This window comes from Sycon ciliatum, chromosome 5 (assembly GCF_964019385.1).
Source record: "Sycon ciliatum chromosome 5, ocSycCili1.1, whole genome shotgun sequence".
NCBI classification, from domain to species: Eukaryota; Metazoa; Porifera; class Calcarea; order Leucosolenida; family Sycettidae; genus Sycon; species Sycon ciliatum.
Window position 1 is genome coordinate 14546229 of NC_088647.1, and position 27497 is coordinate 14573725.

The 27497-nt window shown below is 47.1% G+C and overlaps 2 protein-coding genes across 2 annotated transcripts; one reads left to right on the forward strand and one right to left on the reverse strand.

The window, feature by feature from the left end:
* Window positions 1–509: 509 nt before the first annotated feature.
* On the reverse strand, window positions 510–2289 carry LOC135817738 (carboxypeptidase Q-like). The gene has a single exon (XM_065330975.1). It carries the CDS (start codon window positions 2137–2139, stop codon window positions 727–729), a length of 1413 nt encoding a protein of 470 aa, XP_065187047.1. The 5' UTR covers window positions 2140–2289; the 3' UTR covers window positions 510–726.
* A 17309-nt stretch (window positions 2290–19598) lies between these two features.
* LOC135816809 (pre-mRNA-processing factor 17-like) lies at window positions 19599–20692 on the forward strand (the record flags this gene model as incomplete). Its single annotated transcript, XM_065329909.1, is given in 2 exon segments — window positions 19599–20142; window positions 20145–20692. Coding segments are annotated over 2 exon segments (861 nt in total), but the record flags the coding sequence as incomplete, so codon positions are not given.
* Window positions 20693–27497: the final 6805 nt, after the last annotated feature.

Consider the following 27497-nt stretch of genomic DNA (forward strand, 5'->3'; position numbering starts at 1 on the left):
TCTGCAAACGTCCTGACCACTGCAAGGTAGCAGTTTCCAATGCGACGGTAAGACTCGTTGGCACCTCAGATCTTCATAGCTGTGACCTCCTGAGCAGACAATATGAAAGGCTTTAGTGTTGACGTGCGCGGGGAACAGTGTGCAGAAGTGGCAGTGCTTTCCAAGCAAATAATCCGGGTTTTCACGTCGTCGACCCATGCACCTCCTGACTTTGTTCGCAGACGTTTTAGTTGTTAAAACAACTCACCTATAATTTGGGGAATTTGACAAATCAACTAGGGAGCGTAATTTTTTTATAATATTTACAAACAGCTTGCTGTCTAGTAGTAGTGTCTACAGCATTGGGTAATTTTTACAATACAAATCCTGCTGTCATCTAGATGCTGATACATGTACAATAGGAAATCCTTGACATCGTAGAACGTTGGGTACTTGTACTTAGACTGGAGCGGTACCGTCCGCAGACAGAATCAGGGCGCATGTTCGTGATAACGAGAAACCCACGTCCCTGAGCAGCATGAATATCTTCTTTGGTCCTATCGATGTAAGCGTGAGTGTGACTATAAGCGAGTGAAAAGGTATGATTGTGAACAAGAGGCTGGAGCTTATTCATTCTTGTAGTTGATCGCACTCTTGCCAGAACATGCCAATTGTCATCTTGAGGTGATAGTAATCGTGGCGTGGAATAGTTGTTGCTGCATTCATTACATGTAGTTTCGTAGTGGTTCATCTCGGTAGCATGCTGTCCAGATTGGCAATACAGTAAGAGGCGACGGCCCAGAGTGCTGCACACACGTCCATCTCATCCGGGTCCAGTACGGTCATGGTGTCGCCGTTGGAGTGATGGAAGTAGAAGTATTTCTCGTTCTCGTTGTCCAGACTTCCACCGGGAACACCGTTCTTGAACCACCAGTCGATATCCGTGCCGTCCGCACCGTCAAACACAGTGCTGGCGTTGAACGGTGCCATGTACTTCATGATTTCGGTGACGATTGCCTTTGCCTCCTTAGATCCAGTAAACCTCAGTCCTGTAGCCTGGAAGACGCCGCTATCGGACTCCATCACAATGTCCATGTTATTCGAATCGTTCTTGTGATCGTTGTAGTAGCGATCCGATCCGAAGCCGCCGAACTCTTCCCCCGTCCAAAGGACAGCGCGCATTGTGCGTTTGGGACGCAATCCTAGAGCACGCACGGCCGACAGCGCCTGCCAGGAAATGAATGCGCCGCCGCCGTCGTCCATCGCACCTTGACCAACATCCCAGCTGTCCAGGTGCCCACTAACCAGGACGATCTCGTCGGGATGGGTGGTGCCCTTGACCTCCGCCACCGTGTTCATGGACTGCACCTCGCCGTCCAGTGCAGCGTCCATGTGCAGACGAATGCTGATGCGCGTGCCTCTTGCCTGCATGCGGGCCAGCATCTGCGCGTCTTCGACGGTGATACACGCCGTGGGTATCTTCTCGATACCATCCTGATAGGTCATTGCACCGGTGTGTGGGCTATTGATGGAGAAAGGCGTGACGGAGCGTACCAGAGCCGCGATGGCGCCGACCTTGGCCGCTTCGGACGCCCCGTTTCCGCGGTACTGCACTGATACGCCGTAGCTGACCCAGTCTTGGTTGAAGACCACTATCTTACCCTTGGCTTCGCTGCTGCGGTTGTGCAGCTCGTCGAACGAGTTCACCACCAGCACGTCGGCAGTGAGTCCATTTCGCGGTGTACCAACGCTTAGCCCTAGACCCAGCATGGCTAAATTCTGAACCCTGGGTTCAAGGAGCGTGGCTGACTCCAGACCTCGGATCCAGTTGGGTACCATTGCGGGCTCCCCGTGGACATTATCCAGTCCGTCATGTTTCATCGTGCCAATCATGTACTCAACGGCATGCTGCATAGTGAGAGAGCCAGCCAGGCGATTACCAAACGTATCTGTGAACGTGGCCAGTCGATCATAGACTTGGTGCTTGCCAGCCCCGGCCGTCAAATAGCTGATCAGCTTCTGCACATCGTCAGCCATGCCGGCAATCTCTCTCTTGATATCCTCCGGGACGGTAACAGTACCGTCGCTGCTTTGAGCCAGTACTGTCTGGGCAGCGCAGACAAGGAACGTCAGAGCGCAGGTCCGATAGAAGCCCGCCATTGCTTTCCTACCAGTGTTTCCGAAAGACGCTGAGAGCTGCGGCAAGATACCCCAGCAGCTCCAAGACGATTTCGAACCGGTGGCTCTCCGGCTAGGTGCTGAAATGGATCATGTTCATAAAGTCATTCAATCTTCCACACCCATGCTTGAACACTGGGATTCGCCACACTAACCATCAACTGTATACACTCTACTAGTACCGGTATTCATTGACACGACAGTGTGGTATCATGCGCCAGTGCACTGTGCAGTCCCATGTCTGCCTGCAATGTCTTGAAGCTATCACATAACACAGTAGTACTGTCTGTTCCGAACACCTCTCTAGCTGGCTACGCTGACAGACAGTGTGCCGATTCATGTATCAACTGAGGGGCACGTGACTTCTGCAAGACCTGATTACCGGAGACACCTGCGCAGTGCGCAGGCAGGCAGGCAGGCATGATTTATCATGCATGGACCATCATCATAGGGAAACAATGGCTCCCAGCACGACCTACCCCTTGCCCCATACTCACCAGCCAGAGATCTGTCCCTCCTCATCCCCTGGAGATCATCCTTCCCTGCCTGGTGACTTGCAGTGTTAGCGCGAGATGACGCATTTCAGCACTGAGGATTTCACAGCGCTGCGTGCTATCCGTCCATTTACAACAGTGTATCAGCAAAATTTACCTGACATATCTTGTAGTATTTTAAAGTCAATGTCTTCATGACACCACACAAAAGCACCAGTAGCGAGAAGCCCCATGCAAAGGAAGCGATGCGCTGGAGATCAGTACACGAAGGTCATGTATTGTTGCATTGCAAGCTTGCCAGTTTTCAAGCCCAACGCCATGAACCATATATCGCAACGTTGACTATAGACCTGGTCCATTGATGCTCTTGTTAATATTTCATACTATTCTCTCCCTCCACGACTTCTCCCTCCACTACTTCTCCCTCACACCCTCTCTCTCTCCCTCTCTCTCTCTCTCTCCTCTCTCTCTCTCTCTCTCTCTCTCTCTCTCTCTCTCTCTCTCTCTCTCTCTCTCTCTCTCTCTCTCTCACACACACACTATTGCTTTACCCAAGTGGGTCCAGTGTCATTAGGATTTTGTCTGTTTGGGATTTACTTCTATAAAATTACAGAATACAACAACATGTGACATGTACCAGTAAAATGTGGAATAATCGAGTACCAAGGAGTTGGTCTATGTAAATCCCTGTGTGTAACCCATGGCATCCACACCAGACAATATCGTATGCGGCCAATGCTATGTACATTTCAGGGGCGTCGGAACCGGTGCGGCAGGTGCGGCCAAAGCCGCACCAATAATTTTTTATTTTTATTTTATTTTTATTTATTTTTATTACGAAGTCTGAAGAAAATGTTGAACGGCCTCTGCTGGGATGACGACTACACCATAGCTCAGTGGTTAGAGCATCGCTGGCTACAAGCTAGGCCTGGCGGATAATGCCGGCAGAAAAATTGGCAGAATTCGGCACTTTTTCTGGTAAGTTTCATGCATGTTTGGTATGTGGATAAAGAAATGGAGCAGAATTCGAGGAATTGCCCGCCATAAGGTTTGTATGGTTCTGCCAATTTCCCGTCTGCTCCGGGAGCCTTATGTGCATTGAGATTACGAAGGATCTTTACAACGTCGGTGACCGTAGGCTGCGAGATAGCCAACATAGAAGTCTGGCGATGGGGACCAGATGGGCAGTGAAGGTGTGTACGGATGGGGTCTGAAACAGTTTGTGCAAAGGTGCGGGAGATACCAATGTGATCAGTCCCTCCTAAAGTGTCCTTGGTATGTCTGTGAAGCAGGCCATTAAGTAACTGCCATTGGCCCCTGGGCTGTTTACAGTTATTTTTACATTTCAACCTTGTTGGTGGCTTGTCGACTCTTGTACAGGTACCATGTTTTACATCGACAATGCGGTGTATCATCAGCATGCATATTCTTTTTATTATTCTATATGGCTTTTTAGGCCCAATTTTCAAAAAATTTCCCGGGGGAGGACGGTCCGACCCCCGGACCCCCTCTCCCACTTTCGCCGCACCAATGTTAAACTCCTTCCGACGCCCCTGCATTTACACGTACAATGTACAAGAGTACATAACCCCTGGGGACACACGAGTCACAGGAAAACGACGCGTCTTGATTGTCGTAACTTAAAGTTTCATGCCATATAGCAATCTTCAGACAACTGATTACGGTGATGCACAGCTAGTATGGTATTTATACAGCAGCATAGGAAGGAATCTGTGAAGGTTTGAGGTCTGGTGGTTGCAAAAGTCCTGGATGGAAAATGTGCCAAATTCACCCCTGGGGACTTATACATTGTACTTGATACAATGTACATGGTAGATACGTCGATCCACGAAGCCCAAGCTATTGCATGTCATGTAGGCTGATATACATGTAAGTTAGCTCAAAGCAGACTCAGCGGAGGACGTTCAGGTTGGTTGTAACTCTGAGTTTCATGCCGCTAGGCAATCATCAGACAACTGATACTCGGGTCTACCCAACAGTATGCTTATAAACACATAGGGCCACAAGCATAAACAAATTTAGCGCTAAATCTGGTGTGAGGTATGGGGAGAAAGCTGGCGCGGGCCAAGGCGCGACAGTGGAAGTGCCAGGAGGGTGGCGGGCAACAGGCAGGTGTGAGCATGAAAGCGCGGAAAAGAGGCGATGGGGAGGCAGTGTACAGCAGATGGGTGGAGGTGCCAGGAGGGTGGCGGGCAATGGGCCAGTGAGATCGCTACAAGTAGGGAGTCGTTTGGTGACGGGCAGGCGTGAGCAGGGTGGCATCGCCAACATCAGGCCAAGGGATTGTGTTATTAATAATAATGGGTGCTCAGGCAAAGTGCAGTGCAGTACTTGGTCAGTTCATTTGATAGGTGTGAAATGTGCGAGGCGGAACTTATTCTCATGCCTGCATTTCGAGACCATCTCAGACCGCTTGTTGAGTAGGAGCTTCTTGGGTGTAGTCAGGATGTGGAATTTTTCCGCAGTACAAAGATTGCATTTTTTTGACTCACATCTGTATGATCGGCTCTTCTCCCGCACCTTCCATGTAATGGTCAACGGCTTTCCCTCGCTCTTCAGCTCCCATACATGTTTTGCGAGCTCAGTGCTGTTTTTGTATTTTTCATGACGCATGGAGGTCAGGTGGTTGGCGTGACGGGCTTTGAAAGGTGTCTCTGATAGGCCGATGTAAATCTTGCTGGTAGATTCTGCAGTGGCCTCATACACAATCTCCTTCGGCTGGCACTCTCCGCGCAGCGGGCAGGATTCCTTGATTCTACAGTTGCATGCCTTGGTTTGCTCTGGCTCTCGCAGGTTGCTCTTGTTGTGGCTGCTGATGACCGCTCCCATGTTGGGCATGCAACTGTAGCTCACTTTCAGAGTGTTACGGTTGAAAATCTTCCCGAACTTGGATGTTTTCGGGAAGTGCCTGGAGACAAGGCTCAGGAACCTACCAGCGACGTTTGTGCTAACGTTTTTGGAGTAGGGAGGGTTGAACCAAATGACCTTCCGGCTGCGGTTCTTCCTGCCCCTGTGCTCATGTGCCTCGGGCTGAAAGCTCAGCACTTCGGTGTATCCACTGGCCTTTAATGCGGTCTGGTACACGAGGGCTGCATGGTTGAATGCCTCCGCGTCGCTCGATATAGCGGAAAGGCGCTTGTTGACAGCAGCAGGGATGTTGTTGGTGATCCCAGGCGGGTGGTTGGACTGCTTGCTGACGTAGAGCGGGTTGTCATTTGGCTTTCGAAAGGGTTGAAATTTCCCGGTGTCCAGGTTCATGGTGACATCCAGGAAATCCACCACCTTCAAGTTCGCTTCGATGGTAATTTTTAGGTCGAAGCACTTGAAGGTTTCCGTCAGCTTTTTTCTGAGGCGGTCTGCAGCCTGTGGGCTGGTGTCCTTGAGGGCGGCCAGTCCATCATCTCTGTAGAGGCCGATAGCGGATCTATCGATGAGGCTTGAGAGCTGGTTGAGAAGAAAGGCGCCCACAAGTTCGCACGTCTCGGCTTGATCGTAACTTCCCATTGTTACGTCAAACATGTCGCCCTTGTCCTTCATCCAGGGGCGGCCATCGTGGAATAAGAGCGATTTCCGGGCGTGAAAGATGATGTCCATTTCACGCGGCTCGATCGTGGTGAATTGCTCCGCGAACGATAAGGCCTGACGGAGGAGCTGCTCACCAATTGACGGGTAGAATTCTACCACGTCAAAGCATAGGAACGTGTGGCGCTGTTTGTCGGGTATCCAGTGCTGCCAAATAATTTTCGCCCAAAATCGGACACCCTTCACCGCCAAGGCTGGCCACATGGTGCGAATTTTTCTCCTCGGCAATTTTTTTACAGTGAATTCAAAATATCGCCTAAAACACCATGAAAATTCGCTTCGTTGCCATGGTAACCCCAGAGTTGTTGTCATGAATTTTGTAATGATGAGTGTGGTCGCACATTGACTCTGTACAGACTGTCAGCGTACATGCCATCCAGCCTGATCCAGGCATGTTACTTTGCACTTCCACAGCCAAGCGCTAGCCTTTTTAGAAGCAAATGTACAGTGATTTGTGCCTTCAGACTGGGCTGAAAAGTGAAAGTACAGGACTTCTGCATAGGAAAGTAATGATCTCCGACATTTTGGCTGCTTTTCGGACGTTTCCCTTTTCGGACCAGTTTTCGGAAGAGCCTTCAAAAATCGGACACTGTCCGAAAAATCGGACGGTTTGGCAGCACTGGGTATCTCCTTGAACCACTCGATCACTGACATGGTGCTTCTCCATAGGTTCACGGCCGTTTTGCGACGCACAGCAGCCACGATCTTCTCCAGTATAGCCTTGCTCACCACACCCACTTCCGATTTGGCTGGGTTAATGAGTCTGCAGGGCAGCGCTCTAGCGAAGTTGTTTTTGTGATCTTTCAGTGTTTTAAATGCTTCTGACTTAGCCAGTACATCCATCCTGTTTTGAAGATCTAGATCCTCTGCGATCTCCTTCGCCTCGCTGTTGACTTCATCGTAAGCATTCTCAGGTGCGATCTTGTAGTTTTTGGTGATGTTCTCCTTCATCAGCTTGCAGTATTGCTCTTTTGGTACTTGGTACAAATTCCGGATTTTATCGGCTTTCACGATGATGTCCTTAGAGTTTTTGATTGTTTTGGTGTCTTTTCTCATAGTGTCTTGGAGGCTGTCTGATACTGGCGGAAGCTGACCGTTTCAGCCACGCCAATGAGGTCCTCTTCGAAGGCCTTCAGTTCATCGACTTGCGGAGGACACGTCCTGCTTCTGAAGCCGAAGCGTTCTGGTTGCTCCTCTTCGCGTTCCTCGCCATTGAGGTAGAACAAGGCGGCCCACCTCATACGCTTGATGACTTGCCCAATCCTGTCAATCAGACATTTCCGGTACTGCTTGGGTGACGGTAGAGGGATGTTCTTCAGGGAATATCCCAGTTGCATTGACCTTGAAGCGTTCATAGCTAGCTTGCAGTGTAGGGGTAGAGTGCTCGACTGGGTAAAGCCAGGAGCGTAGACACCCCATACCATACCTCACACCAGATTTAGCGCTAAATTTGTTTATGCTTGTGGCCCTATGTGTTTATAAGCATACTGTTGGGTAGACCCGAGTATCAGTTGTCTGATGATTGCCTAGCGGCATGAAACTCAGAGTTACAACCAACCTGAACGTCCTCCGCTGAGTCTGCTTTGTACTAAGCTCTGTCTCTGACTCTCTGCAGCTCGGGGATCAACGGATTTGTAAGTTAGCTCAATAACTTGAACTTCGTGGATTGAGGTTTGTGCAGTTATGTTTTCAGTGACTGTTTGAGCAAGGAATCGTGAAAGCCTTTTCTACTTGTATTAGGTTTTCTCAACTCATTGCTTCACAAGGTAGATATACAATCTGGAAACTCAGTCTAGCTGGCCACCTCACGAAACGACGTCCTCTCAACTGTATTCGCCTCCATGGCAACGTAAACTTCAACAGTACTTGGAAGAAGTGTCACGTACCTTTTTTAAATTCAATTCTCTGTGGGTGGCTAGCTCATTGTCCGGACATTGACCAGGCCGCATGCCAGGAGAGCATGATCGTCAACACACATAAGGCACCGGCGGATAATGCCGGCAGAAAAATTGGCAGAATTCGGTACTTTTTCTGGTACGTTTCATGCCTGTTTGGTATGTGGATAAAGAAAATGGAGCAGAATTCGAGGAATTGCCCGCCATAAGGTTGGTATGGTTATGCAAATTTCGCTGCTTTTCGAGCAGAATCTGCCACCGTTTCGAGCACAATCCGCCGGTGCCTAGCCCACGGACATTCATTCATTGCTCTTTTTTATTCTTCCTTATCTCTCTCTGGTATTCGCATTCCTGTAATAGGGCATACTTGCCCGTTTGAATCGCGAATTAAAATAAACACAACAACAACAACAACAACAACAACAACAACAACAACAACAACAACAACAACAACAACAACAACAACAACAACAACAACAACAACAACAACAACAACAACAACAACAACAACAACAACAACAACAACAACAACAACAACAACAACAACAACAACAACAACAACAACAACAACAACAACAACAACAACAACAACAACAACAACAACAACAACAACAACAACAACAACAACAACAACAACAACAACAACAACAACAACAACAACAACAACAACAACAACAACAACAACAACAACAACAACAACAACAACAACAACAACAACAACAACAACAACAACAACAACAACAACAACAACAACAACAACAACAACAACAACAACAACAACAACAACAACAACAACAACAACAACAACAACAACAACAACAACAACAACAACAACAACAACAACAACAACAACAACAACAACAACAACAACAACAACAACAACAACAACAACAACAACAACAACAACAACAACAACAACAACAACAACAACAACAACAACAACAACAACAACAACAACAACAACAACAACAACAACAACAACAACAACAACAACAACAACAACAACAACAACAACAACAACAACAACAACAACAACAACAACAACAACAACAACAACAACAACAACAACAACAACAACAACAACAACAACAACAACAACAACAACAACAACAACAACAACAACAACAACAACAACAACAACAACAACAACAACAACAACAACAACAACAACAACAACAACAACAACAACAACAACAACAACAACAACAACAACAACAACAACAACAACAACAACAACAACAACAACAACAACAACAACAACAACAACAACAACAACAACAACAACAACAACAACAACAACAACAACAACAACAACAACAACAACAACAACAACAACAACAACAACAACAACAACAACAACAACAACAACAACAACAACAACAACAACAACAACAACAACAACAACAACAACAACAACAACAACAACAACAACAACAACAACAACAACAACAACAACAACAACAACAACAACAACAACAACAACAACAACAACAACAACAACAACAACAACAACACACTGTAGCCCTTGGTGGATAATCCTCGAAAATTTGGCAAATTCTGCTCGAAAGCAGTTATAATTTTTTATAGGCAGACCCATACAATCCTTTTGGTAGGCACTTCCTTGAATTCTGCGCCATTCCTTATCCGCATACCAAACATGCCTGAATTGCCATGATACATACCAGAAAAATTACCGAATTCTGTCAATTTTTCTGCCGGCATTATCCGCCAAGAGCTTACAGACAGACACCAGTCCTTTGACCAATACTGCAATAGGCAAAAAAGTAGTGGTGTGGCGGTGTCATATTGGGTAGATCTACGGACTGCGCAAAAAGAACGTCGTGATTTGTAGATCTACATGGGAGTCGGGCTTTTACCATGTTTACGACTCCCTGATCTACCTAATGTCATTGTGCATTCCGCTTGCTAAGTAAAGTTAGGGCGCGTTCGAATTGTCATTCTTTGACTTTTCGAGGAGTTTCGTTATTCTTATTGGTTGTTTTTTTACTTCACTTCGCACATTCAAACGGGATGACGACCTATTGGCCTCTTCAGAAAACGAAAGTCACCTCGAAACTCCACACTCCACGACCTCATCCGATGGGAAAGGTGATTAGTTCCGAAGAGTTTGGAATAGCTACGTCGAGATGGTGGCCCGGATCGGACGGCACTATCGCCTTGACAATTCCACACATGACCCGCACGTAGGCTACACATCGCGGGCTAGCTTCATGACTTCCGTGATATTTTCCCTCCACGCCCTGTGCACATCCGCGGAAGATAGTGCTCATCACACTGTGTATGTCTGTCACTGTGTGTCTGTCAGCGCTTCATCGACGAAAGGATTCTCACTTCGCACTTGTAGTCTACCGCCTTGTTTTCCCGCCTAGCCTGGCACGATTGCACGTAAATCTACTGCAGAGAAACTCAGAGTGAGAAAACAGGAAGAGCAACACGTCTAGAAAGTAGAATCTACTTTCTTGAAGCGCTCACTTGATGCTGTACCGTTTGACGAAGGTAGTGCGGATGGTTTGTCGAGAGTTTTCCGTTGCTCTGTCGTGCGCGGAGTAACCACTACAAGGCACGTCGTGTCAAGGAACTCCGTGAACGCGCATACCGCGAAGCATTCGTTTCCCTCTCGTCCTGACCGTCGTCAACTTGGCACCGTGGCGCAATGGAAATGTGCCCGGCGAGTGAGCACAGTCAGTGCGACGAAAAGGCACGCAATTCCTTGCAGGCTTCGACGACTGGAGCTCCCAGGGCCAAGTACCTAGCACACCCGGAAAGCACGACGTTCGTTTAGTTATCCGAGAGAATCACGCGGTAGCGGTGACCATGACTCGTGGAGCATGTGCAATGAAACCTCCGATATTATTTGAAGCAAAGGCCAGGAGCTGTTGTCCGACCCAAAACGTCAACCGGTGGATATCTCCAGAGTCGCGAAGAAATCCTCGGTGAGTGTCTGGTACATTTTAATTATCTTGCTTGTCCCGTGTCCTTTTCATTAGTCATCACGTGCACATTCGCACTACAGTGAATCGACTTGTACTTGTAATGTAGGGTCGCGTGTAAAGTTCGATACCGGAACGGCTTGACAGCCAAATTTGTATAGACCCAAACAGATCATCAGCATTGATTGTTCACTCGAAATATCTTTGTGGAAGGAAACTGGCATGTTGAAGTTTGCTCTGAGGCCAGAGCCAATCGAACTGAGTCACTCCTTTGTGTTGACCCATTGCCTCTGAGTTGCCCAATTTTTCGCTTCAAATCAGAGTTGGCTCCAAACCGGAAAGGTTTTAGAGTGCACGTCAAATTTACTCTGAGTTCTGAAATTAGGTAATTGCTATCGCTCCACGACGGCCAGTACAGAGGAAAAATAAGCCTTGTGTGTGCTTCCATTAGTTTTGATTGGTAAGCGGTGCTTTATTGGCGAGAGGCGAGCCGCTGTTTACCTGCGACAAGAAGTAGGTTTTCTTAAGTCGTAAAACTCAGTCGCAGTGGGAAGCAACACGTCAAAAACTCACCTGCTTGGTATGGCGCTTCTGGTCATCGCAGAGCCATGCAATTTTGGCTCGGAGTATAACACATCGTAGTCTCACTGTGACATATGTTTTCTAATCAAAATACCAAGAGAGAAAGCGAATATTGAGTCCGTTCCGGTTTGTAACCGATGTCCTCTTTGAAACCGTCTCCTCTACATGCAAACTAGCTGCAATCGTACTGTCATGGCCCGTGTGCCAGACTGCATGACGTGTTGGGCCTATGGTGTGTGCGCGTTTTGGTTATAAAGAATTTTGCTTATAAAGAAAAATAGCACAAACCTAGGAACAATTTGCACAGGTAATAAACTATAGGTGAGGTGAGAAATGATAGGAAATTCAGCAAGTGCAGTGTGACAATGGACATGCATGTGCAAGTGTGTGTGTGTGAGTGCGAATTTACTGGAATAGCGTAAGTGCGGTGACATTTTCTTTTTGTTTACAAAGATTTGGATCACGAATGCGAATGCAGACTGCTTCTAGAACTTTCAACTGCTTGAAACTACTTGCAGAACGAACAACACTGAACCAAGAATCATCATAACTTTCATGACACACGGGGTTAGACAACAAATGCAATTTAATTGCCGACGTATTCTTCTTCTTCTCACCGCCTCTGCCTTCACTTGGTTTCTGACCGCCACCGTTCTTCACACCATCTGCACCATCATCGTCATCATCGTCATCGTCCTCTTCATCATCGCTGCCACCTTCACCTGTCGTCGGCTGTCCCAGCAACTGACCACCGGGTTCATCATCGTCACTGCACACGTCGCTTCCACACCTCCTTCAGCTGCTGTCGCGTTCTCTTCCTGACCGGTCTTCCCTTGCCATTGCCAAACACCTGACAGTCGTCAACTCTTCCGCTGGCATCATCCATATCCGGAGAGTTTCGTTGCATCTTTCCAGTCACCTCTGCAAACCGAGCTGCCGCCAGCCGTTTGCTCCTTCTCAGCTTTGGTGAGTTGCGGTTGTCTGCGTTCGGCGTACCGGTACTCGCTGATAATGAAGATAAGACACAGTGTTCGTCTTTGTTTACATTAATGTTTGTTCCCGATTTCTGCGTGCTGTGTTGGTTTTTCCGAGACACCGTTTGTGGAGCAGAAGCCTCTGCCGGAACGGACAGTGGAGTCGGGTGCTTACGTGGTTGGCCACCCTTTGGTCGGGAGGACCTAGCCGCCTGTGACAATAGTGAGAGCGGCACGTGTTGTTTGATACGTTCGGACAGATGTTGATTTCGTGATCCAAATCTTTGTAAACAAAAAGAAAATGTCACCGCACTTACGCTATTCCAGTAAATTCGCACTCACACACACTTGCACATGCATGTCCATTGTCACACTGCACTTGCTGAATTTCCTATCATTTCTCACCTCACCTATAGTTTATTACCTGCGCAAATTGTTCCTAGGTTTGTGCTATTTTTCTTACTATGCTTGTATCCTTGCTGTTCCACTCCAAGTGTATAAATCCTATTGTAGTTTCATCATTCTCTTTAGTCACGAATTCCATTGATAATTGTGACAAGAAAACGTTCTGGAGTACATGATTCGTCCCCATGGTTGTGATATGAGTGCGCATTTAGTTATATTCATTGCATTATTAAGATTATTGTATTCACGTCGCCTTTTTGCCTATAAAGAATTTTGCCTATAAAGAAATTTGCCTATAAAGAAATTTGCCTATAAAGAATTTTGCCTAAAAAGAATTTTGCCTATAAAGAACTAATTCTCCTGCACAGTGGTGTTCATTATATCAGAAGTCGACTTTACAAACCTACCTTGTAAAGTCCTAAAGTTGCTTGTAGATCTGCTTTGTGGTTGTCCAGCAAGAGGGACATGCGTTCGGTTCGCGAGTTGTTTCACATGGTAATTATTAGTCGGCGAGAGCACATGAGACACTGCACACATGGTATCCATGACTATATGGTGTGAAACGAGAGAGCTTGGAAGCTCAGGGCCCTATGCCATGATTTTTTGCCTAGCTCATCATGCATGTTATTAGAACTGATGGAAATGTTCAAAAGTGATCGGTATCGGCTCTATTGGGAGTACAGTCTACTCGCGATAAGTCACGCACTTTTAAGTCACGCACTCGCGATAAGTCGCGCACTTTTTCATCCAGGACACCCATCTCGAGAATTATTTTATTTTTCAGGATTTTGTGGATTTCGTGGATTTCGTGAATATTTGCGAATGATGTGGTTTTCAATGATGGAGCTTGAATACTGTAAAGGTAAGAATATAATTATTATGTGCATATTGTATGAGAGCCTTCTCCCTTAGGATCACTCACGACAATCCAAGTTTGTGACTTCACAAACTTCTCCCTTCGAAGCAAAATATACTTCACTAGCCGATTTTCAATTTTCCCAAACTGGGAATTTCTGTTGCGGACTCCCTGTGGACCAGACGGATTAGCATCGGCGAGTTTGCCAGCTTCAGCATCCCTCAGCCAGCCGCAGAACACCGCCTCCGGAACATTGTTCAACTTCGCAAATTTTCGAGCGGACGTTTTTCCACTCTCACGATAGAGACGAACCAAACGCAGTCGATCAGCCACTGTTCGCTGTTCTTTCGTTTTCTTATGAGAAGGCATCGTCAAGCAAAGGGGAACGAAGTGTTGCACGACGGAAACAGAAGTGCGTCTTGTCAAATCACTCTACCAAAACTAACCGAACGTCGTTACTTGTCTTTCTCGATCATGCCTTGTTCATATGGATCATGGCTTCACGCTGTGGTAGATCTACGTCTCGTGTACAGTGTACAGGCTCAGTGCACTATACTATTGTGTAGACTACAACTGTAGTGTAGACAGTGTACCGTGCGCATGCAGCTCAGTGCTTGTACGCGTGTTCAGCACATATGTCCATATGCAGAAGAAAAAATGACGGCTGTACATATGCATCATGTGACGTGGTGCATAATGTAAGTCACGCACTCGCGGTAAGTCGCGCATTTTCTGTTCCAGGACACTGTGCGTGACTTATCGCGAGTAGACTGTATTCGTATTCTCCGATTTTTTCATGACATACCTAGGATTCGAACCCGCACTATCGCCCTGCATGCATTCCCCCCGTACACTTCGCATACATACTAAATTGCTTCACATTATGATCTTGCATTTGAAAGCCCTATTTGAATATTGTGGCCAGCTGTCTTTGACGGTACGGTGCGGGACAGGTACGGGATAGCGCCAGGCATGCCGATGATCGATGGCACAAACAAACAAACAAACACGGAACGAGAGAGCTTGGAAGCTCAAAGGGCCCTATGCTATGCTTTTTTACTCTTTTGTAGCTAGCTCATGCATGTTATTAGAACTGATGGAAATGTTTTTTTTCCATTGATTGGCTGCATCAAACTTTCTCTTTGCATTCGAGGGTAATACGACACCGTCAACCACCTTGATGACCTAGGCAAAAAAACATAGGGAAATAACACAGAAGAACCTTGACTACCAGTCACAGTGCTCGATACACAGCGTGCACAGCCTAGTACACACGGAAATCCGGTGGAACAAAAAAAGTGATTAAATGTCTCTACTCGCGAGTTTCATGCTGAAAAGCAATCATCAGGAGACTCTCCTGATGATTGCTTTTCAGCATGAAACTCGTGAGTAGAGACATTTAATCACTTTCTTTTGTTCCACCGGATTTCCGTGTGCATAGGGATATAAAAAAAAGAGAAGAAACACATGAGAACGAGTTATGCAGCAACTATCCACGACTGTAACGAGATGATAAACGGTCAGAAAGTGCGATAATAGGGCATATGGATCTAATGCCTTCTTCTCGGTTCTCTCTGCGCACCAACGGCATCAGCTTTCGGTCCTCGACAAGCGATGTATCCGCTGCGTTGCCAACCAGCCATTCCCCTCCCACACAGATCCCATCTACACCCGTCTAGGCCTCATCCCCATCATCCAAAACGCCCACTGTAAACTCCGCCTCCTCATGCTTCGTATCCACACCGCCAGAATTAGTAATCTCCTGTCCAAGCGCCTACGTCGCCAGACTGAAGGCGTCACTCGGATCAACGATCCAAATGCGTATGTTGTCCCTGCCCCCAGGCGAGTCTCTGGTGACTGTCGGCCGCTCGTTTCTGCTGTTAAATTATGGAACGCCCTGCCCCAAGAGTTCAAGTCCCTCGCCTGCCATAGATCATTCAAGAGACTTTTAAAGGTTTACTTTTATGGTTATCCAGCATCTAGGCTTGGACTTGGAGTCGTGACTCAACTGTGACTCAACTGTGCTTTCTTCTTCTTTATTTTTTTTTCCCTTTCTCTTTTTCTTTTTGAGTATTTGTAGTCTGTGTTTTCTGTGTTTTTCTCTCTTTCGTGGATGCTTGCTTGTTGTATCCTTGGCTCTCGGCCGTTACTTTATCGCCATCATAATATTGGGCACCATTGCCCGTTTGGTCTGCGATACAAAATAAAATTTCAACAACAACGACAGCGCACTGGCAAGTACAGTTTCGCACCTGACTGAACCTGGGTCGCGGTCGCTTACAGCAAATTTCAATGCAGCCACCGTGCATGAAATCGCCGTCGCTGGTCACGCACAGCAGATGGTCGCTCTGGACAGATCAGTTTGTATGTAAAACCGTCGGTGCACGGAAAATTGGTCGCCTACAGCAGAGGTCGCTAATGGCAGATTTGACTGTATGTACTTCTGTGCGTATCTCGTGCCAGGTTTGAATAGCACTGCACATGCAAATTTCGTGCGAAAGAATTCACATGACCATACAGGACTCGAGAAGTGGAATTTTGGCAGCATATCAGTATTTGACCCGGGTCAACTGTCTTCATGTAAACGCTCACCTATTTTGTCTTATCGTACAGACTTTCAACCCGGGCTGAACTCGACCCGGGTTGAAATTTCTCATGTAAACACAGCCTTTGAATATTGTGGCCAGCTGTCTTTGATGGTATGATACGGTACGGGACGGGTACGGTCGAGGGTAATACGACACTGTCTACCACCTTGATGACCTAGGCAAAAAATGCATAGGGATGTTGACCTAACCTGGGATTCGAACCCGCACTATCGCCCTGCATGCATTCCCCCGATACACTTCGCATACATACTCATTCTTCCAAGTTGCTTCACGTTATGATTCTGCATTTGAACGCCCTATTTGAATATTGAGGCCAGCTGTTTGTGGCCAGCTGTCTTTGATGGTACGGTACGGTACGGGACAGGTACGGGGTAACGCCAGGCATGCCGATGGCACAAACAAACAAACACGAAATTAACGCTGTGTGGACCCTGGCTAGCGCCAGACGTTACTGAAGTAACGTCTTTTGCATAGCTACGGGAATAAAGTCCTGATAAAGAGGGTAGGTCGCTGAAGTCAAGTGTGCTGTTCTGCGTTCTGATCCTGCAGGGCCAAAGCTGGACTCTGGTTGTTTTTGCTCGTTCCTACCGGAACCCTGAGAGGAAGCCTGAATTGGACAAGACTTGATGGTACGTTAAGGGGCAAGACTTGTGTACTTGTGCTGTCTTGGATCTTTTCATCTCTTGAAAGCATGGTTGTTTAGTGCTGCATCAACTAACAAGCACACAACCCCCCCCCCCCCCCCCCCTAGCCTGGATTCAGTCCTCTCAAACGTATACCGTATTATCTCTAATATACGCACGGTCCTTTATTTTTTTCAAAGTACCTCCGCCCCGTGCTATTATTGGAGACGTTCCTGTATTGGAGACTGTTCCATTATTATTTCAACCTCATTTCAGAGGCATGTTGCCATGCCAAATTGACACACACATTTCAGGGTTTTTTCGCCGGTACAGATAATGAATTTACACAGTGTGCGTATAATGGAGACTGAGCACTTTATTTTTTGAATGCCGCCCCAACGTGTTCTATTATTGGAGACGTGCTATTATTGGAGACTGTGCTTATATTAGAGATAATACAGTACTCACAGTTCATGGAGACTGGTTAAATAAAAAACACATTCCGTGGCAGCAACACAAGTTTGTTGAAATCATCAGTGACAGCTTCCGCAGCTTTCCCAGGTCACAAAACACACGTGCTCCTGGACCTGACACGTCTGTCTCACTGAAAATAATTCTCTTGCCATCCACATTCAGTTCCTGGACGTGTTATTGATTGGACCAGCCTAGCCGCTATCCAATGAACGCAACGTCGATCAATTGCCCTCGAGGTGGAGAACCTTCAGATGGCTTTGTCTTTCCAGCATTCCAATGTCCTTATTCTAGAAATATCAATATTGCAAGACACTTTTACCCAGGAAGGCATTCCCTATTGTGGCTGGGAATCCTCTATGATGAGTCGTGCTGGTACACACGGACGACTGAGTGTCAGACATTACAGTTGTATTGGTCAGTGTACACTTGCCATAAGGCTTGTGTTGTTGTTGGCTTGGTCCTTAGCTGATCACCAGAATCATCGTATGATCGCAGATCATAGCTTCTGTAAATTAACTTTGTAGTAAACTGCCCTCTATGTGGTAGGGTACGTAGTGAACAGTCTCCCACTGCTTGAAGCCACTGCTTGAAGCCACTGCTTGACGCCACTGCTTGAAGCCACTGCTTGAAGCCACTGCTTGAAGCCACTGCTTGAAGCCATGTACATGTACATGTGTGTGTAATAAGCTGGGCCGCAAGTCACACAATCATCATGCCGCCTTCGTTTGGACCACAAGCACGGCAGAGGGGATACACTCATGTATTCATGTACATGTCAATGTACATGTAGCGTCGCTTCACTGTACACAAATGCGATGCACGTACTAGTACACTGTGTTTTTTTGGATGGCTTTTTTTATTTTTTTCACCCTCCCTCATTGATTTCATCGAATAAGGTGACGCGAAACATAGAAAAAAAACGGCGTGGCCTTATCTGCGTTTGAAACTGGGAATCCGCTTATCTTAGCGAGTAACCTGACACTCGGCAACATCATCACAACGGCTATCAAACTTTGAAACTTGGAATCAGCTGATCTCCATGAGTAACTGAGAGGCAACATCATCACAACGGTGGCTATCACCGTCGTGAGCACCATCGAGCTTGGTTGACTGAATCGAACCGCCATGGTCTCACCGAAGTCCCTTTTTCCTTGGACACGCTGCAGGGCTGCAAGCACGTTTCCAACGACAATAGGTGACGCAGACTGTTCAAATAAACAGATCGCTTACTTCCCTTGGACACCCTGGAGGGCCGCGGACATGACGGTCATGACCGGTGACACGGACTTTTCAAACAGCTGATCACCAAATAAGTCTTGTAAACAGACAGACACACACACACACGAAGCAACCGTTGCAAATGGGATGTAGGCTATTTCTAAGTTAAATCCGGTATCAGGTGGGAGATGGAGCAAACATTCCCATTGCCGTTGACAAAATCCTTGATCTGTTTCTCCAAGATCTTCTCTGCTCTGCTCCGCAGCCAGAAGGTGAATGTTGTCCAGTTTCTGAACAAGAAACTCACAGCTGTCCAGTTGATATTGCTGTGTACTCGCAACCTCCCCTCGCTACTCCAGCTGTTTCAAAGCTTTCCAATGCACTGAATCCGTCTGATTCAGAAGATCTTGGTCCCCCTGTCGCAAGGCAAGGGGAAGGGGAACCGTGGATGACTTGACAGTCTCTCGTCCATCAGAGGAACAACAGGTGCTTCAGGCCTTTCTCAATGGAGATGGAGTCATGTAGTTTCAACTTCTGTACGCGTTTTTGGAGGTGCTTCGGAGCAACGGAAAACTGAAGGCGTTGCCGGAGTAGGCGCACGTGGAATATAGCAGTGTTAAGGCGTCCTCGGAGTGACGTGACAGTCTCTCGTCCATCAGAGGAACAACAGGTTGTACTCGACAAGTATAATGACGCCAAGTGGCTCAAAGTCGTCAGAAAGACGACAAGACCATTGATGAGAAGACACAGCTAGCTGCATATCGACAATCCTCTCAACTACCCGGGCAGATCATTTCTGCATGCACCTCGTGACCTGGATTTTGACCTTCACTCCGAGGATGGTCCCGACAAGTGCTTCCTGGCCAAGCGCTGCATACACACATGGACTTGCCACACAAAAGGCGTATCGGCAATCCGACTATTTCCCAACTCCGGCCACTTATTCCTCTCAGCCAGTATGGATAGTAAAGTCAAGCTTTGGGAAGTATACAACAATCGTCGGCTGGTACGTACATACACAGGCCACAGCAAGGCTGTACGTGACATCTCATTCAACAACGATGGAACGCGGTTCCTCATGGCATCCTATGACCGCTATGTGAAGATGCTTGACACAGAAACCGGTCAGTGCATAGGTCGCTACACAACAAAGAAAATCCCGTACTGTGTCAAGTTCAACCCAGATGAGGACAAGCAACACATCTTCTTGTGTGGAACTTCAGACAAGAAGATAGTCCAGTGGGGCACTACAAGTGGTGACATCATGCAGGAGTATGACCGTCATTTGGGTGCCGTCAACACCAATCGTTTATTGATGACAACAAACGAATTGTCTCAACATCCTACTCGATGATGAGTGTGTGAGTCTGCGAATGGGAAATTCCCGTGGACAGCAAGTACATAGCTGAGCCGTCCATGCATGCAGTATCAAGTGTGGGCATGTCGCGCAACAACCGATGGATGGTTTGCCAGAGCTCCGACAATCAGATCCGCGTCTACGATGCAGCACACAAGATGCGCCTCAACGAAAAGAAGACCTTCAAGGGGCACATGGTTGCTGGTTATGCGTGCCAAACGGGCTTCTCTCCCGATGGCCGGTACGTGATCTCCCGGCGGTGAATACCGTGATGGTGATGTAACCTGTGCGTGTGTGACTGGAAGACCTGTAAACTGTACAGCAACATGAAAGCGCACGATGAAGTGTGTATAGGCTGCGAGTGGCTTCTGCACGAGACCTCCAAGGTCGTAACATGCGGCTGGGATGGCCTCATCAAGCTCTGGGACTAGTTCTCCGTGGCGACATCTGTGTGCGTGCGTGTGTGTGTGTGCGTGTGTGTGTGTGTGTGTATGTGTGTGCCAGGGAGCCAGGGATGCGACAATTGCACTGTAATAAGCATGAAACTCAAGACTTGTTCCACTGTTCCCCTTCTCCTTTATGAACAAAAGCTTGTTGCCCCCTCCCTTTTATTGAAGCCAAGGCATTTTTAGGATTCCAAGGGCCTGAACAAGAGATTAGTGTACTATCGTGAACAATTGTTTTCAGTCAGTTTATCGAGGAAAAACTTACAATAATCGGTGTTCACTAGTTGAGGAAATGGAAAAAAGAAGAAAGTGTGCGAAAAACATTAAATCAGTGTGTTGATGAAAAAATGAGAACAAAACAAGTGACGGGCCTGATAGTATCAAGCGTACATAAGTACTTTGGATACTCTGGATACTCCTAATCCTGGCATAGCACAAAAAAAGTCACAAGGTGACCTATTTTCAGTGACAGTGAGTGGAAAAGGAAGAGAAAGATAATCAGAAAAATCCGATAATTATAGTAACGTTATGCCACCAAAAAATGTTTATGAGGAAGAGTCAGCTTCATGAATATATTTTCTTCTTTCCTAGTTTGGGCACAATGCTGTTTTTAAAAATATCACATTATCACATTTCAGGGATAGCCTCACACAAAACCTTTCCAATTGGCCGTCCACTATTTCTGTAAACTGGACTAAAGGTCACAGAGTCAAAGTGTGTGTTTATGAGCGTCAAGTTGACGTACAATGTATGTCGAATAATCTCAGGGGGGTGTTTGAGCACCCAAGGCACCCCCCTCCCTAGGTAAGCCACTAACGTGTGTGTATATGTGCATGTTGTGTGTGTATATGTGCATGTTGTGTGTGTATGTGTGCATGTTGTGTGTGTATGTGTGCGTGTGCGTGTGTGTGTGTGTGTGTGTGTGTGTGTGTGTGTGTGTGTGTGTGTGTGTGTGTGTGTGTTGGTGCGTGCGGCAGATCCAGTGGTTGAGCAATGTCGTGCGAATGCAGGGAGACCGGGTGCCATAGCAGCTCCTGTTTGCATGGCTCACTCAGACCCACCCTGCACATGGACCCCGCCTGTAATGGACGGAACGTGTGGAGGGAATGTACGGCTACTGGTGATGAAGGACTGGTTTGGTGTAGCAAAGGAGAGACCAGTGGCGTTCGATGTGTCGGGCAAAGGTGCTGAGTAGGCCTGCTGTGCCAGGTTGTGGGAGGACTGTTTATCCAGTCCGGTTGTAAGCTTCCCAAGCACTTAATGTCCGCTAGCTGCCCATCCTGAAACAGCGGGGGGCCATGCAATGCCCTGTCTGCGGGCGCTGGTTGTGCTGTGCAGGCGGGCTGGCAGTCCATAAACAATGCAGCGGTACTGTTGTCACAGTCATAGTCGTTATCACCATCATCAACGGTGGTGGTGGTGATAACACTACCCCAGGCCCACTGCTCAGCGGTAGGCCTGATGCCGGTTGTTGGGGTGCTGTGCTACCGGCACAGTCACTGCGACTGCTGCAATCAATGTCCGTGGCTGGTTTTTAGAAGCCGCAATTGTCGGCGAGGTGTGCGGCACCGGATGGCGGAGCACGGAGAACTGCCGGTTCAGCGTGTGGATTGCGCGGCAGTATCGCAGTCATTAGTAGTAGCTCTTCCCCTTCAGGGCCGGCTTGGTCAGGCATTGACAGCTATTTGCAAGGTAAGACTCCAGCTATGAACTTTTTGAATTATAGCGAATTTCGTGATAATTATAGTGAGCCATTGCCAATAGAGAGGTTAAGCTCCACCTTATTTTTGACATGACGAGAAAAATCAGCTTGCGTTATTTGGCTCGTGCGTTGGAAAATCGTGAGTGACCTGCAGCTCGCGTCGAAATTAGGAGTTTTACGCCAAATTTGACATGAAATTGCAGGTCGCGTCGGAAATAACATGCAGCTCAACCTCTGTATTGTTCCCGTTTTGAACCCATACAAAATTGAACCTTTGTAACGAAGTGTTTTCATTTATAATGAACCATTTCTTTTAAGTGTTCATGATACCAAAGAAAGCTAGAGGGTTTGTTGTTTGTACCTACCACCATTGTTGGGGTACTGCGATGTAACAACCCACAGTGACACACTGTCACTACAGGTGGAATCCTGACAATTCGAAACTCAACTTGAACTGCCGGGAAAACTTCTAATTTTCTGGACATTCTAATTATCCAAACATGAACCCACAACACAATATTACGTATGTCGAAATGCTCTCATGGTCACGCAGAGTTGCGCTATGAACCTGAGACAAAAAGATTTCACGGATACTGAACTGATCGGCACAGCCTGCTCATGCAAACTGAACTGACCAGCAGTACAGTGTACAGTGAACTTCGAATTGCACTTTGCTAAGTTGCTAACTTCGAATTATCAGCACTAATCCCACACATTTTCTATGTAGGTGGAATCCTTGGGACTTCAAATATTAACCGGACATATCCAGTTCGAGGTTCGAATTATAGAAAAATTTAGGTGGGAATCGTATTGATAGAAAAACAGCAGCTCAATAACCAATTGAATCATCTTTCCAAAATCCGTTTTGAACCTCTCCCCCTTCCCCGGGTAGACCAACGTGACCAGTTTTGGTAGAGTGAGCAGTACAAGAGTGTGTGTGTGTGTGTGTGTGCGCGCATGTGTGTGTGTGTGTGTGTGTGTGTGTACATGTGTGCGTGGGCGTATGTGCGTGTGCATATGTGTGAGTATGTGCGTGCACGCGTGTATGTGTGTGTGTGGGTGTGTTTGCACACGCATGTACTTGTCCGTGTGTGTTTGTACTTGCTGGTATGTGTTCGTGTGTGTATTTAGTCGAGCACCGTCGGGGTTCCCGGTCAATGTCGTGTCAAACACACTCACAACCTCAAAGATGCCTTCGTTAGTCATCGCTGAATCCAAAGATGTCCAGCGTCACACAAGAACGAGAGAGACGCTGAGAGCAGCGGGGCGAGGAAGACCGCTCAACCCCTGCATCTCATGGTCGTCTGGTTTGCCGAGCTGCATGTATGATTCCCCTGGCATTATCTATATGATGAATTGTGCACTGTGTCGGAAGTGGTAGGTCGGTGAGACCTTCACGGTCAAAATATACCGTTTCGAAACATACGTCGCAATCAAGCTATGTCGTTGCTTGTCATCTTCTATATGCCATGCGCTACCTGGTGTACCAGCCTGCTATGTCAGATACCGCCCAACTATGCTATGACTAGGCGCCAGGCGCGAACTGATGGGTAACGGTGGTGAGAAGGAGAGGTCTTTGCCAGAACTTTGCAGCCTAGAGAGCGTGTGTGGGCAGGCGTGTATTTCCTGCCATATAGCCAGGGGTGTCTTTATCACCATACTAATCAACCATAAGTACAGCTGCAGTGGAGTCTTCAACTTCATTCTTCCGAGTCAAGCTCCGTATGAAGACATCCAAGAAGAAGATTGCCTGATGAGTCCAGTGGGGATGAAACGTACGTCGCAGGTGAGCTATGTCGTTGCTGTGTCATCTTCTACGTGCCATGCACTCAGCCTGCTATGTCGGATACCGCCAACCATGCATCGACTAGGCGCCAGGCGCGAACTGGTGGTGGTGGTGAAAAGGAGAGCTCTGTGCCAGAACTTTGCAGCCTACAGAGCGTGTGTGGGCAGGCGTGTATTCACTGCCATGTTGCCAGGTGTGTATTTACCACCATACTAATCAAACACACAATAAAGAATTTTTAATCCGCGAAGATTGTGAATAGCAACTGAATAGAGCGTTGCCAGTTGAAAAACCATTTTCTTCATAATTCACAACTTTCTTAGCGCCCGAGACAAACTTCGAAATCAGATTCCATTCCTAAATCCAACTTCATTACCCTGTTCCTGTTCCTTTCCAAATTTTACTTAAATTGCATAGTTCTTGCTTGAATTTCATGATGACTTTCTCACCTTCCTACCGAATCACAATTTTGTTCTATTCTTGAAATTGACAGTTGAAACTTTGTATACTGTGGAAATTTTGGAATTCCATCTGAAAATCATGTCTTGGAAATTCTATCTGAAAATGTTGTTGTGTGATTTAATTTGGAAATTCTACCTGGAAATCTTGTTAGTGAGATTTTTATATATTCTCACCTGGATGTCTCCCAAATTTTCAAATCAGCAGCAGTGAATTTTCTTCAGTTTCATGTCAAAAAAAGCCATGGGTATTTGGAAAGAGCAAGTGGTATTTGGGGAGTATCTGCAAATTTTCAATTCAGCAGCATGAATGTTGGACGGTGTGAATATTCTTCAGTTCCATGTAAGAAAAAGCTGTGTATTTGACCTCTACACACCATATTGCTTGTATTCTATTAAAGCCGGTGAGAGTGGAGCACTGTGCTCACGTGACCAACTCTACTGGCTACCGGCCGTTGTCTCGTCCAGTTTGTGAGGGTCAACAGCATCACCCGGATTACTTCTATCCGGACAGTACAACAGTCTACACACGCTCCACCCCCAGCCCAGTCCTGCAAAAAAAAAGACGTGTAGCAAAAGAATGCAATGAAAATCAGATTGAATGAACAACGTGATTCTAACCATTCAATATAGTTTTTTTACGGTTTAAAATCAGTCAGACGAGTGCAATAGTAGAAGGTGCACGCATGACATCGGAACATTTTTAGTTGTACTCCACACCTTCATTTCATCGCGCTTCGCATATCCGCAATTCGCGCATGAACATGGTGGCCGGGTCTATACTATAGCATTGAATTAAATGCAGCAGGCCTGCTTGGGCGACCTTACAACAATCTCTCCACAGAATACCTGCAGGCCAGCACTAACCCATCACATGTTGATATGTCATGTACCGGTATGTGCATGTAACGGACGGCAAGGATTTGACTTTAACCACCACCCATTTTACACGTCCAGTTTCCTCGGGTGGACCCGGCCTGCAGCCTGCCCAAGGGTGGGTGTCTGTGTGTGTGTGAGAGAGGGGGGGGGGGGGCTACTAGAAAAATGAGGGACTACTAGAGAATAATGATTGCACTGAATACTGCCTGAAATGCAGGAATATGATAAGATTGCCAACCACCGCAACCGCCGACCAGGCTGTCTATTGCCAAATATCTACGGGGAGTCTAGTGCTTTAAAGGGGAAGATAAGGCAAAAATTAAAATTTCACCAGTTGTAGTCTTCGGGGTGCTGAGTCGAATGGTCTTGGTCCGAGAAAGCTGAGACGCTCCCTTCCTACTTGAATCCCAATCGAACTCGCGCACTTCCACCGAAACTGGGTGACTGCGCCCTACTAGATGGGGATTTGTATGCAAAATGTCACTAAAAGCGCCGTTTCGTTCTTATAAAAGCACGGATGACCGCGATTGGCCCATATGTTGTAGTCTTTTGGACGCTGAGTCGACTGGTTTAGGTCCGAAAAGGCTGCGATGCAGCGTTCCTCCTTTATTCCCAATCGAACATGGTTGAACAAGCGGTCACGTGCTCCTGCGTTCACCAGTCAGCTGGTCACCGTGCCTGCAGGGTACAACTTACTAGCCTGTTTGACCTTTTTTGGGTGCAGTCCTGTCACTCGAGTTGAACCTTGGTGTGAAAGTTGTCGCCTGCTGGCGTGGTGACCAGGTGATTTGGGCACCGAGGAGCACGTGACCACTTGTTCAACCATGTTCGATTGGGAATAAAGGCGGAACGCTGCATCGCAGACTTTTCGGACCAAAACCAGTCGACTCAGCGTCCAAAAGACTACAACATATGGGCCAATCGCGGTCATCCGTGCTTTTATAAGAACGAAATGGCGCTTTTAGTGACATTTTGCATACAAATCCCCATCTAGTAGGGCGCAGTCACCCAGTTTCGGTGGAAGTGCGCGAGTTCGATTGGGATTCAAGTAGGAAGGGAGCGTCTCAGCTTTCTCGGACCAAGACCATTCGACTCAGCACCCCGAAGACTACAACTGGTGAAATTTTAATTTTTGGCTAACTTCCCCTTTAAGCCCCGCTGAAAAACAGTGCCATACATGTACATGATTGTGTACATTGCCGATACACAAAACAACACTGATCCTGACAAAGGCAGGCAGCTACACAATACAGGGCCATAGCAAGCGGTCCAGCCAGTACGCCATGAAAAGGTTGCCCCCCCCCCCCCCCCCAATTCGTGCAAAACAGATTATTGGCAATAAATTTCATTTCCACTCAAGTATCGCATTTGGCTGGACCACCTGAAATCCCAGTGCTACAGCCTACAGCCCAGCAACATATTTTATTAACTCTATTCAGAATGGCTCTGCACGGATTCCTTGCCCACACAAGCTGCATTTTAAGTCTCTCTCTCTCTCTTGCTCTCTCTGTCTTGGAGCCACCACACATCACACGACACGGGAGATTTCTCCCGAGATGCCACTGTCAAGTAGTGGTAAAGAAAGTCAGAAACAATTACCTAATCAGTCTTTCAGGGTCATAAGTACTGCGCTGGATTTTAGTTCAAGGACAGAGAGTGCACCGCTTGAGCACCCTGCCAAGAGAAAGGTTGATTCAGTCAGTATGTGCTGGACAAGAAGCCATGGTTGTCATAGCAATGTCACACTACTCTGCCTCTGGCCTGTCAAGTTGCAATGGAGCAGCCGCTGAGTAGGTGGCGTTTGACATGGTGAAGTTTCGGCCTGTCATCGTCAGTTCAAAGGTACTCCACCTAATCTACCAGGCAATAGCCGTGGCAAGGAACCAAAACGTCAGTAAAACACATACTCTTTCATCCTATTCACAACTTTCTCGACCTCTCCCATACCATCTCTTTGCTGCGAACGACTAAACTTGATACATGTATGTACATTTTTTAGTCCAACTTTTCGGCTAAGCTGCGATGGCT

What these genes read in the sequence shown, in the direction of transcription:
- LOC135817738 (XM_065330975.1), bottom strand. Translation starts at nt 2,139, where the DNA reads ATGGCGGGCTTCTATCGGACCTGCGCTCTGACGTTCCTTGTCTGCGCT.